The 19,413-nt window shown below is 40.8% G+C and overlaps 1 protein-coding gene across 1 annotated transcript; it reads right to left on the bottom strand.

The window, feature by feature from the left end:
* Positions 1–1,447: 1,447 nt before the first annotated feature.
* cav2 (caveolin 2) lies at positions 1,448–8,167 on the bottom strand. The gene is made up of 3 exons (XM_028585535.1): positions 7,762–8,167; positions 7,283–7,470; positions 1,448–3,028 (listed from the first exon to the last, which is right to left on the bottom strand). The coding sequence occupies exons 1-3, from the start codon at positions 7,909–7,911 to the stop codon at positions 2,878–2,880; spliced, it is 489 nt and encodes a 162-aa protein (XP_028441336.1). The 5' UTR covers positions 7,912–8,167; the 3' UTR covers positions 1,448–2,877.
* Positions 8,168–19,413: the final 11,246 nt, after the last annotated feature.

Raw genomic sequence — 19,413 nt, 5'->3', positions numbered from 1 at the left:
TATCTTGAGGAAAAAAAAAAGTCTTTATTTTGGTTGTGAAGAACACATTTGAGCATGTTAAAGCATAAGCTCCAAAACGAGTATTACAAAGCAACAGATAAAAAAGATTGGGAAAATAAAATGCAAAAAAAATAAAAGTTTTTTACTGGCAGATGCATGTCACATTATGATTTATTTATGTGGGGTTGATTAGTGCTGCCTGGTGCTCCAGAGGAGAGAAAAGGTTTTAGCTACACACCTGTGTCTTCCACTATTGCACAACCCTACCTTGAATCTCCTCTCAGAGTTGAAAAACTAAACACAGCTAATTGGCTAGCAGCTTGTCAGCGGTCTAACATCTGTGAAAGGATTAAAAAGCTCTGACAGAACTGCTGCCTTCAGTTGTCAGCTGGAAACAAACCATCTCGTCGTACAGTGTATATCTTTCATTGTGTCAGAAGGCAAATCTGTCTGATAGTAGATAGATAGATTCTTTTAGTTTAGTTCAGGAGGTTAGCTCGGACCTCGCACTGCAATGTTGACTAACAAGTTGGAATGGTTGAGAAGGCAAATGTAAATGTGTCTCCCTTTTTCCTGGAAAATCTGCATGCTCACCACAAACTGCATACTTTACTGTAACAGGATTATTGGTTCATTTGCTCACTTTGTGATAATCTGTATTTCAGTACAATGATAATTCACCTTTATTTCCTGAAATTGTATGTTAGAATATCACTTTACCATGGCAGCTTATTCTGTTTTCTGGGGGGATTGTCAGGCACAATACATTTAGCCGTGACCAGACATGCCTTACTAGTCAGTATTTATTTTTATATCAACAGGATACAATGAGTTCATATACTGTAATGTAATAGCTGTCACTTGCAGTGAGGAACCCACAGAGATTTATCAGCCAAGCCTGCAGCGCTACTGAACTTTATAGCTGCTTTTAGTTCATTACTTTGCTTCTAACAGCACTTTTGCTGAATGATTCACTCTCTGTGACCCCAGCAACCCTGTTTCAAGAAGCAGCAGACAAATGGCAGACAAAGTTAGCAATGAGCAGACAAAGTTAGCAATGAGCTACTAACAAAAGTGGCACATCTAGCATCTGAACAGCCAGATGTTTCTCAAGAGAAAAAAGGATCACAGAAACACTCCGACATGTTGTATGTGTCTGTTTATCTGACGGTGGTTTGCAATTCTAATGACAAATCAGTATACATATGCACCTGACACTCGGCTCCATACACTGATTCTCTCTATGTCAACTTCTAACCCCAACCCTAACCTTAACCCCAACCCTGCGTTCTAAACCAATCACAATCGCCATGGGCGGTGCTAAGTTCCGCACCGAGCCGCTGTAAAATAGTTGTGCGAGAGAAAACACAGATTGGACAGATAGTCTAGCTAGCTGTCTCAATTTACCCTGCAGAGATCTGAGGAGCAGTCAATCTTAGTCCTCATAAATCCACCGGGGTTTAGAATTCCAACACAAAGAAAGAGGAAGGAAACGGACATTGGCGAAAATACATGCATACAGGCGGAATTTCCTGTTGCACCGGAGCAATCGCGGAAGTGGAACGTCGAAAATATAGACTAACCCCAACCCAACCCTAACATGTAGATTGTACAGCTCATAGCAAGTGGGAACTGCGCAGGCTTGTACCTCAAACTCAACTTTATCAAGTCCCCTAAAAAGAGGTAAAAATCATGGTTGATCCTTTCTGGCGGCAGAAATATTCCAAAACCCAGCCTACTAACTCCCAGTGCTGAAGCAAACAACAACCTCTACATTAAATAGGCATGAACAGGACTCTCAGCTCAACCAAACACAGTACGACATGTGGGACACCATCATCGCACTACAGTTACTCAACTGAAGTCCTCTTATGTCAGGTACCGCCAAATGTTGAGAATTGGTCGTCGCATAAATAATAAATTATAAAGCCACTCTTTCAAAGATAATCTTGTTTTTTGACAGTTAAAATAACATGTTAAAACAACTCTATTATGTATAGCTTTCATCCATAAAAAAGCAAATGCCCAATATTATTGCCAATGCACTGTGAAATCAACACAGCAGACAGTACAATAAGCCTGAAAATGTGCAACAAGCTGAATCTTAGCATTTAATATATAGTATGTGAACTCTCATGTGTTATTATATTCAACTTCTAGCTGAATTACTTGCAATATATACAATATATGAAAAAGCAGAAATATTACATCTCTCAGCAAGTATGTTTGACTTAACAACAATGTTACACTCCTCCAACTGATTCCACAGCTGTCTCAGCCGCAAAGTAATGGAATGACAAGAATTTTCTTTTGGTCACAATCAGCAAAACAACTCCATTTTGGGTAGAACGCATGAGCTTTTCATAAAATCCCAAAAAATATCACGATCATATACTTCCCTATAGTGATGTGACTAGTAAACCCTAATTGCATGGTTTTGTTGATTTGCAGGTTAAATGACATCACAGCAGGCAGGCTAAAACTGGGGTACATTTGATAAAAAAGTAATTTTCCTTTAAAGATTGCTAGATATATAGAACTGTTGTTTTAACAGCCTGCAATGACTATATTCAATATGTATTAAGTTCTTACTAAACATTGAAATATATCCAATTATATGTAACATACAGTAAATGTTTCTTTTTCACAGAATTAAGCCCAGTTTTGAAGAAATCTTTTCCCTGCAAATGATCCATTACTAAGCCCAACTGATTCATTGTTTTGTTAATTTATAGTAATTTATGCAGGACTATTCAGGATTTCACATTTGACTTTATAAAGAGCTCATGTATTACACTACAAGCATCATTCACTCTCTTGGACTGTAATCTGTCCCACATTTCTGTCTCCGCAGGGGACAGAGAGGTGTCTGCAGCATCAGTACTCTGTGGATTTCACTTGAACGGAGGACAGGCTCTTTCCCATACTGTGGAAGAGCGGTGTTATGAACATGTCTGTCAGACTCCTCCACACTACTTGGACCGATGGTAGGAGCATCATGAGGCTCTGGATCACCGGCATCACCAACCTGGAAGGACGAGATCAAAAAGGTCAACTCAGAACAGATGCCGAGAAACGACGCTTTCAGAAAGTGCAATAAATGAGGCTACTATTTTATTTTATCTTGCTTATGTTTGCCTAAATAACATTGTCACTCCTAATTACGTCTCTTGGAGGAGGATTGCAGATTTGTAGGTTTTTTATTAAGCACCTTCAATGTTCAACGGAGCAATCCTGGAAGTGGAACGTCAAGGATATAGAGTTTGAGCAGTAGATGTAAATTAGAGTAAACATAACCTTCATCCTGGGAATTCAATCAACAATCTTTCAGTCCTGCTTGTTGAACTCAAACTGCTGCCTCTGTGACTTAACTTTGTTTCATATTTGACAAAATGTGGCCCAGCAGCCAAGGGCATAGGTGTTGTTTCAACATTAGAGGCAGACACATTATAATACCTTGAGCGTCAAACACTTCATCCAAAAATGTTTGCCTTTTCTGTATCAATTTATGGTGCAAATGTCTTTCATTATTATTATTATAATTTTTAGTATTTCTCCTGTATTGTTCAAAACACTGGATATCAAAACATCACACGTGAGAAAGAAAAGAGACGTGTGCTGCGAGGTTAAGATGGTATGGTCCACTATGGGTGTCTGAAATCTTTGGGAAACGTTTATTTACAGGTAAAAAGGATATATGATTGTTTTGAGCCCCTTAAACGGTTATTTTCTTTTTGGGCTTGTCTTTCATATTTTTTAAATCTACCTCTCTAAATATTGGGGCGGGACATATCCCCTACATCCCCCCCAAAATCTACGCCTATGCCAGCAGCTCACAGATGCTGCTGATGGATAAAGTTTGGATCTTCATATCCACAGCTACTTCAACCATCTGTCCTACTGTCCAAACCAAAGCAATATGAATGTTTGTACGATCTATGGGTCTACAATTTATTTAAGAGTATATCTTTTCTTTCCTCCATTATCATTCTGGGGCAGGCTGTTACATTTGTACATATAGCTTTGAAAAGTTATGCATTGTAATTCGTATGTATGCCACGTATTTATTGCTGTACCCAGCTGACAGTCTCCATTTGTCGGCTAAACTCAACTGCAATGGCCTCTGAAATGGGGGCATAAATGGGGGGGGCATATCATAGTGGGGGGTCTGGGTGTCCTCCCCCGGGGAAGTTTCAACGACTTCATTTCCAGTATTCCGATACACTTTTATGCACCACTTTACGGTGGAAATACCTTTATTTAGCCTATGTGAAGAAGAAAAACACAGATGACAATTCAAAACATATCAAAAATATAATGGAAAGTATGTTGATGCGTGTCATTGGGCATCTTTAAGTGGGTATATGGAAATCCAGGAGCTTTCTTAGTTGGTATACTGCGTATACCTGCGTATCACATAGACTACACCACTGTTGGATATCATACGAATTGTTATGCATAAGTTTTTGTATATAATACGAACCTGTTCATATGAATGTGTTGTCTAGGGGAGCATAATTGGTTATCTGTAGCATCTGTTTTTGGGATGCTGCCATTTCACCCCTTGTTTGACCTGTCGGGCATCTGTGTTGATACTCCCTGTATGTTTCTGCAAAAAGTATTGTGACACTTTGTCTTCACAATAATTTAGAGATAAGAAAAAAAAATACATATAATATGTTATAATAATGTTATTACCAGGCCCAAATGGTATCTGCAGATTTGTTTTCAGTTTTCAGCGGTGATCCAGAATGAATATTTTTTTAATTTGTTTAAAATTCGACGGGATTGTGCGGCTGCAGATTCTGTGTGCCCCTGGTTATTACTAAAGGCATAACCTATATGAATATACATGTCTTGGGCGCATTTGCGTCTGTAAATGAATGTCTAATAGTTTATAAAGAACTGTATCATATTGTTAGATTCCTGCAGCTTGTGACCTTCATTCCAATGTATTACATGCACCTGCGGCGCTACCATTGGGACCGACATTTTGACCCAGGCCTATAGTAAGTAGTGAGTGATTTTCATTCTACCAGTTCATCCAATAAGCAGCCCGAGGAAAGCTTTGAGTGAAAGGTTCTCAGCCAATCAGCGGCTTCTACGTGTGGACTCTTGAGCCTGCCCACAGGCTGCATCGTCACCAGCATGTGAGCCAATGAAATGAATGACGTTTGCACGCAAGCTTTTCAAGCAAGCTCAATGAGACAGACACAGACGGTAGCTATTAGCTAATATGAAATGCAAAGCAAAGCAGCTTGTTTTCATTTAAATTCAGCAAGAAACGCTCCGAGGAGCAAACTCCTGCCATTTTAAGTAACGCGGTTACAAGTGACGATTTACCATCCTGCTCGGCCGCCCTCTCCCCATCAAGTCCTCCTGTAGCCACCCCCCCTCACACCAGCAAGGCAAGTAGGCTAACAGTTAGGCTAATGTTAACATTAGTGTCTGGCTGTCTGTATGCAGAGGGCTTATTTTAACTGAGCCATCCAGTTTTCTGGAGGCCGACCTACAATCAAAATCCTGGTGCCGCTGGTGATTCCATGAACTGTCTTGTCATGTTTTATGTTTCTTAATTTGTCTTATTTGCATTTTTAGCCTGTGGGAGTTATTTACTTTATGTCTTTTACTTATTCTTAAATCACTTTGGTCAACTTTGGTTGTTTTAGAGTGCTGTATAAATAAAGTTTGATTGATTGATTGATTGATTGATTGATTGATTGATTGATTGATTGATTGATTAAATGCCATTTGGTTTTTGTCACGACAAGTTATGGTTATGGTTATGGTTAGAGTTAGGGCTAGGGCTAGGGTTCATGTGTCATGACAGTGTCATGTGTTCATGACAGTGTCATGTCACCCTTATGTTGATTCCTTCAAGTAAAGTGTTACCGAAAATCTAATCCAGCACCGATAGGGGGATCTGTAACGTATAAAACCTTTTGCTAAATAGCGGCCTTCTCTAAAATACTGCTGCTTCTGTGGTGTTGGAGCTTCAAATCTGATGCCTGCAGTGCACCATAGAAGCATCATTTGAGACGCGTCAGTTATCGCTTTCAGGGCATTTGGGCCTTATACAGCACTTTGGTCAACTTTGGTTGTTTTAAAGTGCTCTAAATAAAGTTTGATTGATTTATTGATTGATTGATTGATTGATTGAAGCTGTGTCCTCCTTTGAAGCAGCAGCCGTCTGTGTGAAGTCCCTTCTTGACATTCCACGTATACAGTATTGACCAGCTCGGCGTCACCACTCAGTCCTCCATTGATGATGGATTCCTCCTTCTAACACAGCGGCATCATCCTGAGCTTGTGACCTACCTCAGGTGAAAGGTTATGTGAAAGTAACTGCAGGTCTCTATCTGCATGATCTGAAGAATGTCCCACTCTGGTCTGCAAATAGGCCTGTGTGTATTGCTGCTAGAATGCCAGCTATCCCGGAAAAAGGGCATGGGGCGTTTTTTTTTCCCCCGCACTACCAGTGGACCTCAACATTCCTCCCAACTTTCCGTAGTACATCATGGGAGCTCTTGGGCATAAAATGTTGTTTCATCAAGTGTTAATAAATGGACTCTTTGGGTTGTGGTTGGGAACGTATGCTTGCGCTGCATGATTTGTTCGGAAACCTGAAGGCATCTGGTTTAACTTGATGCAGGCACATATAGCCGACATAAGCGTGACATCATTATCCAAATAAAAGTATTAAAAACAAAACGCTGACAAAATGTTTCAACGTCATACTACATGTGAGGTTAAATAAATAACTTCTCTCAATGTTTGTCTAAAGAGCCAGAAAAAGTATGCTGGAAAATGGCAATGTGGCCCCTGAGGGAAAGTCACATAATGTTTCCATAGACATTTAAACTGCATTTTTGGTGCTTTAGAAGTTAAAAGTGATGTTATCATACTTTAATTGTATATTACACATTATTGTATAACTATAATATTCATATCCTCTTTATATTGGGAGTTTTAGCATCACTCAGTACAAGTTGTATGATGACCTTTTGTATATTCTTTCTTAAATCTGTCATATCACTATCATACAATAGCCATATAATATAAATGTGTATTGGAACTTTTAATGTCTTTGGAGTACCTTCTATAGATTTACTGGCTGTGTATTTTATGTGTCATGGCATCGCTATGATATGTTTGTGTGCTACTTTCTGTCGAAAAGCCATAATAGTTTCTTGTGAGGGCAACTTGTGGCACTGTGCCAGACGAGCCAGGCTAAACACGGCAACAAACAGCGACACGCAAGTTGAGAGCAACTTCTCCCTACCAGATGTGGATGCAGCTGAGCACCCCGAAGACCAGTCCGAGGATGAAAGCCATGGGCACGGCCAGCAGCGTGGTCAGCAGGCGGTAAAAGATGAATTTGACCAGCTCAAACGCAGCGTGGCTTCCTATCCACACTTTGTCGAAGCTGTGTGTGGAGATGGGCTCTGCGATGATATCTTCAAAACCAACCTGTCAAATCACACAAGTCAGTGGCACACACAGTGAGCGTTATATATTAATATATAATATATTTATATAAAAACATTCAACACTGGCAGGAAGGATTTTGGAGATGATGGATCGACGCGCAGGCAGCGACTTCCAGGTATTCAAAATGCAGATTACCAATCTCACAGCTTGTTACATGGAAACAATAAGGTCACGATACTTGGTAACTGTAGAGAATTCAACTTGACAACCGCTTCTTTATAGTTTCACTTTCAAACAGAGATTCCGCATGATGTAGCCTACAGACTTTACCTTCAAATGCGCGTTGATATCGTTCGGATCTCGGTCCGGCTCCGCTGTATAAACGTTCCCCTTCTTCGACAGAATGGGTTCTATCGATCTGTTGAACTCATCTTCGTCCATAATTATACTGCAGTCCGATTTTTCCTTTTCTAGACCCATGTTGTCGAGTCAGAGGACAGACGGTGCAGGGAGAGCCGCTGGTGACGGTGCGCTCTGCACTGTGCGCCGGACTGAGCGCCACCCCGCCCCGTATGGAAAAGCAGCGCAGCGTGGGGCCGAGGAGACACAACAAGCTCAAAGTCACATCCCCGGGGTCGTTTCAAGAGCTCAGTGATGACTGACACTACTGTTCAGTGTACTGGCCTCCAGACAGTCATCAGCCATGGAGACCTCAGCTGAACGCACCAACCCTCTTCATGTGATTAAACAGCAGCAGAACCCGCAGGCGTTTTTTTTCTCTTTTTAAAACTAAAGGACTAATATTTTAAAGAAGTGGTTAGCTAAGTGGAGACATTTCTTTTTCTTAAATAGGCAACAGTAAATATTGATATTTTGGAAAATGTAACAAACTTGCACTTTTGGATTGTGTTGCAGAAAACATCCGTAAACAATTCCCCCCCACCCCTGCATTCCTTTTATGCTTATTTTCACAACACCTTATAGCCATAAAAGGTTATTATTGTTGCTGTATAGCTGAACACACTGTTCTACCCGTTGAGTAGGTTTACCACAAATGTTCTGTTTTAGTCTGCGTGGATTTATTAGTCTCTGGCTGTTTTGTTCTCTGAACACGCCGGCCAACATTGTTAGAATAACTGCAGGTCCTCAGATGCCTAACCAGAAGACATTTTCCTCAGGCAGTGGGTGTTTCACATGGAGCTCAACTATCTGAGGACAGAGGTCCAATCTGACCCCATGACTAGGGTTGGGTACCGAAACCCAGTTCCACTATGGAACCGGTTCCTATGCAACCGGTAAGAATCGGACCGGATTAGAACGCATATTTCGGTTCCTTATTTCGGTTCCACTTATTGTGTCGACTGAAATATTTTTCCTAGCCTAGAAATCTAGACGCACCCTAGTGGCAGCAAATTTATTTTGCAGCCAGGGGGCGTCTAGGCACTCACCGTTGACTTGCAAGCTGGAAAAACCAAACTCTGGTCAGGCCAATCACATCGTGTATAGAGTCGGTGGGCGGGCTTATGGCTGCTGCTGCTGGGAACAGAGGTCTTCTGAAAGACTTGGAGTTCAGCTTTTCTTTGAGAAAAGAACAAAGAACGGCACAGAAGTCATTCTTAAAAAAGGAAGATGTGTTCGGAGTTTTGCCGACCAGATACGGCAAAAGTTTAATTTATCAACTAGCTTCACTACCTTCTTCGTTGCTCTGCCTGGTTGTAGCGCTATCCTATTACGTGCAGAGGGAATTTGAAAGACAACCGTTTATCCCGCCCCTCGGATTGAGCTCCGTCAATGGTGAGTTCCCAGACCCAACATCTTGATGTGGGTCTGGCTTGTCAGGCTAATATTTTCCCTCTGTTGCTCCAAAATTCTGCATCAGAATCGTAAAAATCCAAAACGATACCCAACCCTACCCATGACCCCTCAGCAGCATCCTTATGATGTTTGTCAACATGAGATGGTCATGTTATATTAATTAATCCTCCTGTTGTCCACGGATCCAATTTGACCCATTCTGTAAAGTTTCTATATCAGAAACATCAAGACAAGAGTCAAGTCAAGTCAAGAGCTTTATTGTCAATTTCTTCACATATACTAGACATGCAGAGGAATCAAAAGTTCGCTTCTCACCATCCCAAACATGGGTTTCTTTCAACCAAATTGCCCAAAAATAACACGGATGGTTCCATACAACGCTCTTCGCAAGTACAATTAATGATTAAGTTCATAGAAGTTTGGGTGGTTTATTCAATTTGATGACAATTGTGATTATGTGCTGCCATTACATTTGTTTTAAATAGTTTCAAAACAGTACCCTAAACTTTGACATATACCCATCTGTGATCATCCATCAAATGTGTTCCTCATAAATCATAATTTCTGCTTTTCTGACTAAAATATGAGTTATAATTTCACATAAATGAGGTTTATTGACTGTTAATTAGTTGGACTAAAGTTTGGCAAGGAAGATGTAACGCAGAATTGGGTGATCATTTAAATATTACGCGTTATAAACAGGCAAACCAGACTAAGTGCACGGTCGACGTGGGTTAAGACTGTGTTAGCTTATAGAGTCATGATAGTCAGATTTTTGTTTTCATGTTTGTGCTGAAAAGATAATATTTTGGAATTTTTACTCTTATGTTGAAAAAAGGAAGACAAAATGACTCATACCTGCGGCTGTCAGGTAAACTTACTGGAGTAAAAAGTGCAACATTTCCCTCTGAAATGAATACTTGGTGTAGAATTATAAAGTCTTCCAAAAGGAAATTACTCAAGTACCTGTAAGCGACCTAAGATTTGTATTTACAGGAAGTACAGTACTTAAGGAACAGAGAAGACCACACCTATTCGCTTCCTGTTGGATGTAGGTAAATCGCTCTTCAAGCATTAGGGGGCACAGAGAGAGTGGGACGTGACATTGACAAGTGTCGCAAGAAAAGAGAGAACTGGAAAGTTAGAAAATTTTAATGATATAGCGATTTCCTCTAAAAACAATGTATAGACTAACACAAAAGTAATCCCTCTTAATCATCACTTATGACCCACTAGAAGTGTGTTTTGGTGTCTGTATCTGCAGAGAACGTGTCCTCTGTCTGTATTGTCTCATTCATTATCGCCACCCAAGACGATTGTGATTGGTTTAAAGAAATGCCAATAAACCAGAGCAAGTTTTTCTCCCATCCTGGAATGCTGTGTGGACTAGCCAGACCCTCCTCCGCAGTGCTACGAGACTACATGCAATAGATGTGCAATGTATTTTTTCTGTTCCAGTGCAGCTCTGCAAAATGTTTGTCTCACTAAAAAGCCAACCCGCCTGCAGTCCTCTGCACTTTGCATCTCATTTGTTGATGCGGCAGCTCCGGCATCCTGCCTATTGATGAGCAACCTTGTAAACAACACCCTCTTTTGTTTAAACACCAGAGCCTGGTTATTACACACAGAGGCAAAAAAAAAAAAAAAAAAAAAAAAGTAGGCCAGGACGGTGAGTGACAGCAAAGCAGAAACACAGCAGGCAGAACAGAGTCATGCTGGGCATTCAGAGCGATTGAGGTGATCCCTGGCTCCGAGCACAGCGGCAATACAACACCACAAAACTCCTGGATTAACACACAAAGAATGATTCTGACAGACAAGCATTCAGAAAGGGGGTGGGGAGGGGGGGTAGACCTGGCTGGCTGGCCTGAGGGTGAGGTAGGGGAGAGACGAGAGGACAGTGTTGACATGCGGTGTGTAAACGAGCGGCAGACAAAGTTATTGCCTTTGGTTTGTGTTACAGTTTGGATACCGATGGTGTGATGGGATTTTAACAAGATGTTTGCTCAGCCAGCGGCAGGGCCTAATAAGGATGCAGTTATTGGTCACTCAGTCTCAGTATTTCAACAAATAATGGTTACAAGAAATTTGGAAGTAGAAGTCAAAAATTCTCTTTGGCCCATAGTGATGGTCCCCAGAGGATGTTTTCTTAAGTTTTGGTGGGCCTCTGATCTTCTGTAATCAGAACTCATTTCCCTCTTTTTGGCCGGATGTCCACTTTCTTTGTGTTGGAATTTTAAACTCGGGTGGATCTGTCCAATCTGAGTTTTCTGTTGCACGACTAAAACAACCTTTGCACGTACACATCTTCCACCAAAACAAGTTCCTTCCCGAGGCTTTTTTTGCAGCGGCACCGTGGCTCCGCTCGGCGCTTAACCGGTTTAAAGAAAGGTTTAGGTTTAAAGAAATGCCAATTTACCAGAGCACGTTTTTCTCTCATCCCGGAATGCTGTGTGGACTAGCCAGACCCTCCTCGGCAGCGCTGTGGATGACAAAACACAAATGTGAAGTACATTCATATTCATTGTTCGCAAAGAACAACTAGTCAAATCAGGGATTAAAATATGTAAAAAAGAAAAGACACATTCTTGTATACAATAAATAGACTGCTAACTTTATTTTGTTCCCAGTTTAGCTTACGTTTCAGTTTAAAGTGCAGTATTTGTATTTTTCTGAAGGTGTCGAGTGTTGCTACAGCTCGACTACAGCCCAGGCGTCACTGGCTGACCTTCTTCTGGCCTGCGAGCCCTCTCGATCCTGCAGGTAATGAATTCACCAAAGAGTCCACATTCCAGGACATCCCGGCCAGCATTCCCTTGAGGAGCGGCGTGGAACGTTTCCTCTGATTTCATGGGGAACAAATGCATATTTGTCCAAAAGTTTCCAGGGGGAACAATTGATATCAGCGCAGCCACAGCGCACAGGGATTTCCTGTTACACCCAAAGGACCCTTATCTCTAAGGTCTGAAACACTCATCTCCTTAAGGTCGTGTTTGTGTCTTTTCTTGTATGAACACTGCGTGTGCTTGCATTCACACATGTATTTATGTGTGTGAAGGTGTGTGAAGATGTATGGGTGCAGGTGTTTGTCGTCACTGTATGTGAGTTCAAAGAAAACACCCAAACTTTCCTTCCCTCTTCAACTCAGGACAAGTTTTTGCATTCCAACACTCAAATGAATTAAAAATGTTCTGACTTAATCTCAGATTTCATCGTACAATAGTTTCAAAGGAATCAAGACAAAATAGAACAGAAAAGAACGGTGCAACGCAGAATAGAAGCAAATCCATCACAGAAAACCGCAGATCACATCTTCGAAACCTGCTAAGCTAGGACACATGGTTAATATAAAGAATGTATTCCCCAGATAATGAAGGAAATGACATCTAGCTTTTTTTTTTATTATTTATTGTAGAAAATAATCTTAAATCATTTAGAAATTTGCATCATGATAATTTGGTGGGCAATAAATCATGGATTTGGCTCAGATTTGAGCCAAACCAGAAACATAAATGTGTGAAAGATATGATAAATGAGACCCAGACTGGCTTAGACTCGAAATTTCCACCACTGTGAAAAAGTACATGTGTGTGCACGTCTATATTTGTGTAGGAGCGTGCGCACACAAACACACACACACACACACACACACGTTCTGTGGTATATTTAACATTATATGACATTGCTTTGGTTGCACACATGTCTAACATTGACGCCCTAACTCGCTACCAGCAGGAAGTAAATAATCTGTCCCAAACTTTTGTTGAGCTCTCCTTGGAGCTCAACATTACACAAACGAAGGAGCTATGCTGTGGGGGCAGAGACAAGGCATCACCTCTGTTCCAGGCACTTAGCATCCAGGGTCAGCCAGCGGAACAAGTGCAGGTATTCAGGTACCTGGGCACAGAAATAGACACTTCCCTGTCCTTCTCACAACACACATACACAACATGCAAAAAAGCACAACAACGTCTCCACCTGCTCAGAAAACGCAGAACTTTTCAGATCAGCAAGGACGTGTTAACTTTGGTTTACTGCTCCCTCATTGAATCAGTTCTTTCTTTCCGTATCTCTTCCTGGTACAACCAACTCACCATCAAACACAAAACAAGGCTCTCACGTATAGGGAATCACGCTGCCAAAATAACTGCCTCCCCCCCATCCCCCCTTATCTGAGCTGTACAGCCGCTCAGTGATCAGGAAAGCCAACCTGATAACAGAGGACCCCTCTCACCCCCTCCATCACTCCTTCCAGCTACTACCATCAGGCAGGCGTTTTAAGGTACCACTGGCCTAAAATCCTTCATCCTGCAACGTTGCAACCCAGTCTCATGGCAGTTTGTGAAATGGTCACGTTATTTAATCTATAGATTCTTGTTCACGGGGACATTTTCGTTTTTTTTCATGGTGGCCAGCACAAAAATTTAAACTAATGTATTTCAATGTATTTCAATTTTCCAGTCCCGTTATTGTCGCACATTCCCTGCGGCCGTCTCCCGGCGTGTGAGGCGTCCTTTCCCCGTTGTTTTTTCCCTAAACCCAACCCCCGCCATCCCGTTATTGTCGTGCGAGGCGTCCTCCCCCGCGGCCGTCTCCCTGGATGTGACTTTTGCTTTCCCCGTTAATCTTTTCCTAAACCCAACCTCCGTATAGATGGTTCCCATTTTGTGCTGGCCACCACGAAAAGAAATGACATAAACGTGTTGTTGTAAACGCATCAATAGATTAAAAATAATGTGACAATTTCACGAACTGCCGTGAGACCGTGTTGACTGAACAGCACAAAATGAACACCACAGTCAGCTGATACCTCATCACCCTATGTCTTGTTTTTATATGTCTGTGTGAATGTCTTTTTGTGACTGGAGCCTTGTCAAAGAAAATGTTCTGTAACCCTTGTGTAACAGACAATAAATTATTATCTTATCTTATCTTTATCCATGTAGTGCTTCTATGAGGTCGTCTGTTTGCATTCTGCCATGATTCTGTGTGTGAACACCTGCAGAGCGGTATGCATGTGTTCTGTGTGTATTTATTTCTGTTGCTTCAGGCTTGTGCCGGCTTTTCTGGGCTTACACATGGACACAGGCGTCTGTTATGGAGAGCCAGAGGTTGCTGACTGTCCTGTACCCTGTGGCTCACAAGTTTGATCCCACCTGAAGTGATAATCTTTTGGTTAAGTGCATTAGATCATTATCTAAAATGTTTTGGGGTTTAAGGCAGAAGAGAGGCGGTGTGAACCAGACTTGCCACCTGGCATACCCAGTGGCCATTTTCTCTCTGATGCTGCCGTCTCTGCCAGTGACTCATGCAAATTATTTCCAGTAATAATGAATATTGCTTTCTGGCACAGAGCAGATGGTAAAGAATTGGGCCTGGTAAACAAAGAAAATGACCCTAGCTACATCAAACCAAGGTTTTGTATGTGTCAGTCTGCCCACAGCGAGAGGTAACATTACAGTTTTTTCTGATTGCTAAACGACAGTGGGCACAACTGGAGTCACATGGGCAAAACTCAGACTACAGTCTGCACTACCAACAGTCAACTGAGCTAAACAGTTCACATCACCTGCAAAACAGGCTCAGAGCAGCCAAACACTATGCACAATCCTCACGGAGATAACACACACTGTCACTCAGAACACACTGAGGGTAAAAACACTAGCATCAAACACCAATACAGAAATTACAAACTTTTTCATCTTTACAGTTTGAACAATTTGAGTGACTTGACACTACTCAATAGTTTATTTAAGGAAATAATATAGATTGTATAGCATACCAATTTTTACATAAGGTAAAAAAGAAGGAATGAAAATCAGCAGTTTTCTTCAATAAAGTATTTTGTCTCTAGTAATTTATGGAATTACTGGGGAAAAAAAACTAAAGGTATATACGTAACAGTACCAAAGAATAGTGTGACTAATCCTGCCTCTCTCCAGCATCATGTGGCAAGTTTCCTTCATCACATTGGATGTCTGCATCATCTCTAAATAAAAACGAATGTGGTGTTTCTATTGCTTTCACCGCCATTACTTTCTGAAAAACAGTAAGAACGCAGTTTTCCTATTGTAAAGATATAGTGTTTTTCCCCTTTTTTTATAGCTGTGTACATAACCTCAGACATCTTACCTGGACATGTTGGTATCTTTGCTCTTTTACCTGTTTCTCTCAAACGGTACAGTGTATAATTGTTTCATTCTTATTTGGTGTTTGTATACAAAAAAAAGGCTTTCTGAGCTTTCTCTGTATAAATACCATATATGTTCACTAACTAGACACCTGCTTAGGCTTTCAGCTAAAATTGCAATCAGCAGTGTTTGATAGGCACCAGACTGAAATCTATTCTGTTTTGAATGTGTGGTTAACAGTTTTGACAGCAGTGTGTTAGCATTTGAACAAAGTGCTGTAAATCTACAGTGTTGTATACGTTGTGGTTAAAGTCATGGAATAAGTGTGTAGAGTTTTGAAAACTGTGTTCAAGCAATGAAAAACGAACTAGAGTTTGGTCCACATGAACTGCTGCTATGGAGACTGTAGTTAGCGTTTTGCACATGTGACTCCAGTTGTGCCCACTGTCGTTTAGCAATCAAAAAAAACTGTAAAATGGAATCAAGCACCCCTGACTTATAAATGTAATTTAAATAGCTGGGAAATATACAGAAGAATCAATACAGCTGTTATAAATAAAAGGGAATAAAAGCACCAATAAGATGATATATGTTGTTTATTCCTAAATTTGCACCCCTAGTGGCAGCAGGAAATACAACCCACAAGAGTGTTTTCGGTCATATCTAAAGCAGAACACTTAACGGTCACAGTTTTAAACACGTCGTAAATGCTGTGAAATGGTCGTAGTTTGGTTATGTTTGGGCGCTGAAATTACTTGGTAAGGTTTAGAAAAAGATTGTGGTTTGGGTTAAAGTCAGATGTTCACTTTTGGTTACGAACGTAACGCAAAACGTGACGTAGCTTCGTTTGTTCCGTAAAGTAAAAAAAAAAAAACTTACGTTTATTATTAATGGGACACGAACCCCAGTCTCCTGTTTGAAATGTGTTTGTTTGACCCATCCCTCTCGCCTGGGGAAACCCTGATGAACTTCCGGCAAATTTGAGATTTGCTCTGCAAGTCCATTTGGCCAAGAGCCCATTCAAGCCCATTTCCAATTTTTCCAAATCGAGGCACCAATCACAACCATTGAGGCGGGCTTTACACGATGCAACATGCTCCCTGGTTGAGATGTTTTTCTGTCATCTCCTTCATCGCTCTGATTGGTTGAAGGACTATCCAATTGCGCCCAGAGGCATTTGAGCGGCGTCCGTTGGTGACGCCCCTTTGGAAATGGAGATGTGAATGAACCTTCCCCAGACCCACTCTCAGTTACAACCATTGACTGTAACAGTCTATGGTTACAACTGAGAAGGGTCTATAGACTATAAGTTGTAATTGCTGCTTGAATATACAACTTATGTGGGTGTTTTTCAGAAGAGGATAGTCTCAAAAGCACAGACTTATGCAAACAACATAACATGCACAGGCCTGTTATATCTCCAATGGCATGTATTGAATATGAGGTAATTTTCCTACTGTTAAAGAAATAGACAGATGCATTTAGTATCATCTTTACTTGTGTCTCCTGTTTTTACCTGGCAAGTTAACAAGCAATAACTAAAACTGTTAACCTACCTAACATTATTGTTCTTACTTCGCTGTTCTCAGTCAGTAATGCAGCAAGGCAACACCCTTCATCACCTCGGGCAAGGTAACCTGAGAAAAGAGGACGCTCATCTTTCATCAGGCAGATACAGTAAATACTGAATGTGCAAAAAAAACATCACTGTGGATGAAGAGAGTTTACAAATGGCTGAAAGAATCCCATTACACCCTTTTAAAATGTTCACTTCGCTGATATTTTGTCATTTTGACATAAAAGCACAACAGTATCATGATAGGATTATTGATCAGCAACAGGGACTTCTTGCTACTCCATGTGCTGACATGTCTTGCTTTTAAAATCTTACTTTCTGGGTCAAATTCTGTTTGAGAATCTGCTAATTGTAACCAAAGTGCTGTTTTTTTGGCACGTACACAAACTCATGTAGCATAAGATATGCACAATATTTCAACAGATATTAAGCAACACTGCTGTGTGCGCATGTTGAAATGTGACTGAGTTGCTTAATAAAATAAGATGCAGACACAGATTTTTCCATACAACGCAGCAAGAACAAGAATATTTTGACCAAGTTTTATAAACTTTATAAAGTTATAACAATTTTGGTTTGTAATCTTGAGAAATTTAGTCTGAGGTTACCAAAAAAATTAACTAAACTCAAACATCATTAGCTCAGTAATGTGTTTGACTGGCTACTCAGCAGCAGTCAGATATTCGCTAGACCACAAATGAACTGAACCACAGCCTAAGAAATGGAAAGCAGGTTTTTGGTTCATGTTAAATTGATCTCTCATTAGTCTTTATCCACGACGTTCCAATTCCGGGATTGCTCCGGTGCTGCCGGAAATTCCGCCAGATGTCCCTCTTTTCGGCCGGATGTCCGTCACCTTCTGCTTTCTTTGTGTTGAAATTTCTAACTCCGGTGGATTTCTGAGGACTATGGTTAACTACTCCTCAGATCTCTGCAGGGTAAATCCAGCTAGACTATCTGTTCAATCTGAGTTTTCTCTCACACGACTAAAACAACTTTTGAACGTACACGTTCCACCAAAACAAGTTCATTCCCGAGGCTATTTTTGCCGTGGCTCCGTCTGGCGCTAAGTGCCACCCATGATGATTGTGATTGGTTTAAAGAAATGCCAATAAACCGGAACACATTTTTCTCTCATCTCAGAATACTGTGTGGACTAGCCAGACCCTCTTCCGCAGCGCTGTGGAGGAATGTCTGGCAATGCGAGACTAATCTCTCATGAACAAAAGCATCACATTCACACATCATCGTACCCTTTCATTGATGCTTTAAGAAATAACTTTGTCAAAACATACTTAAATAAAAGTGAATGCACATCCTTCAGTGGTAAAAGTATACCCAGAGCTCCCCAGACTCAAACACGTACATACGTAGTGTTTATACCCGTTGTCTCTGCACCTCTCTTCCTGCTCAGCCTTCAGATGTGGTGGATGGATGAAGAGATGAGAGGGGGAGAAGGAGGATGTCGGTTTTGGAGGAAGGAATGTCCTGACAGGCCCCGACATACTGAGGCACTGACTGTCACATTTGTTCTAGGCAGTGGAAAAAAATCAACAAGCTTGAAAGCCCCTCAAACCATTTTCCAAAATAGCCCAGATCTGTCTCGCAATATGTTGGACGCCATCTGTAAACTGTCACCTGCTGTCAATCTGCCGGCCAAGAAAAGATCGGTCTGGCTTCTTTGACTCATTTAAACCCAAAATGTGTTTTTTTCACATTTGCAATACCAACAAATGTTATAAAATGGATTATGACTTAAACACAGTCTGAGGTGTCCTAATACAAAAGATATTGGGCGAAGGGGAGACCAAGAAAGCCACAACATGAAGCGATGTTTGCTTCAAAGAGTCTGAGGTGTCCAGATATAGAAACCTATAACATATTTTACAAAGTAAATGCCTGCGGCTTAAAAGTGCATATATATTGACAGGCAACCAAATGTAAGGTACCGTAACCTTGAATAATGACTTGAATAATGAATGATTTCTCTGGGTTTGAACATTGTTGGAAACATTCGGGATAATGTTAGAAGACAACTCAACAAAACATATAGGCCTAGCATAGGTATTGTTGATTTTTGGACATTTTAATGCAGAAAAGTAACATAATATATCTTTAACCCTGTGACGCCTGAATTTATTCACAATTATATATAAAAATGTATTATGTGTGTTTCTGGCTCCAAGCTGATGCTAAATTAAGTTGAGATTGTTAATTTGTCTATAGCATATAGAATAGATATAAATTTAGGTATGATGCAAATTAGCGACAACAGGCATTCATGGTAAAATTCTTTACAAAATGGTAAAATTAATAAAACACATTTTCCCATCTCAGATATGTAGATTTTATTCATGTCACAAAGTAATGACAAATAAATGAATCTTGACAACAGCAAGAAAGAAAACACTCTCCTACTCCCTAACATTGACAGTAGTCTTTTTAGGGGTTAGGGTTAGG

This window comes from Perca flavescens, chromosome 8, assembly GCF_004354835.1.
Source record: "Perca flavescens isolate YP-PL-M2 chromosome 8, PFLA_1.0, whole genome shotgun sequence".
Taxonomy (NCBI): Eukaryota; Metazoa; Chordata; class Actinopteri; order Perciformes; family Percidae; genus Perca; species Perca flavescens.
Note: the sequence above shows the minus strand (reverse complement) of the source record. Positions and strands in the feature narration are given on the sequence as shown.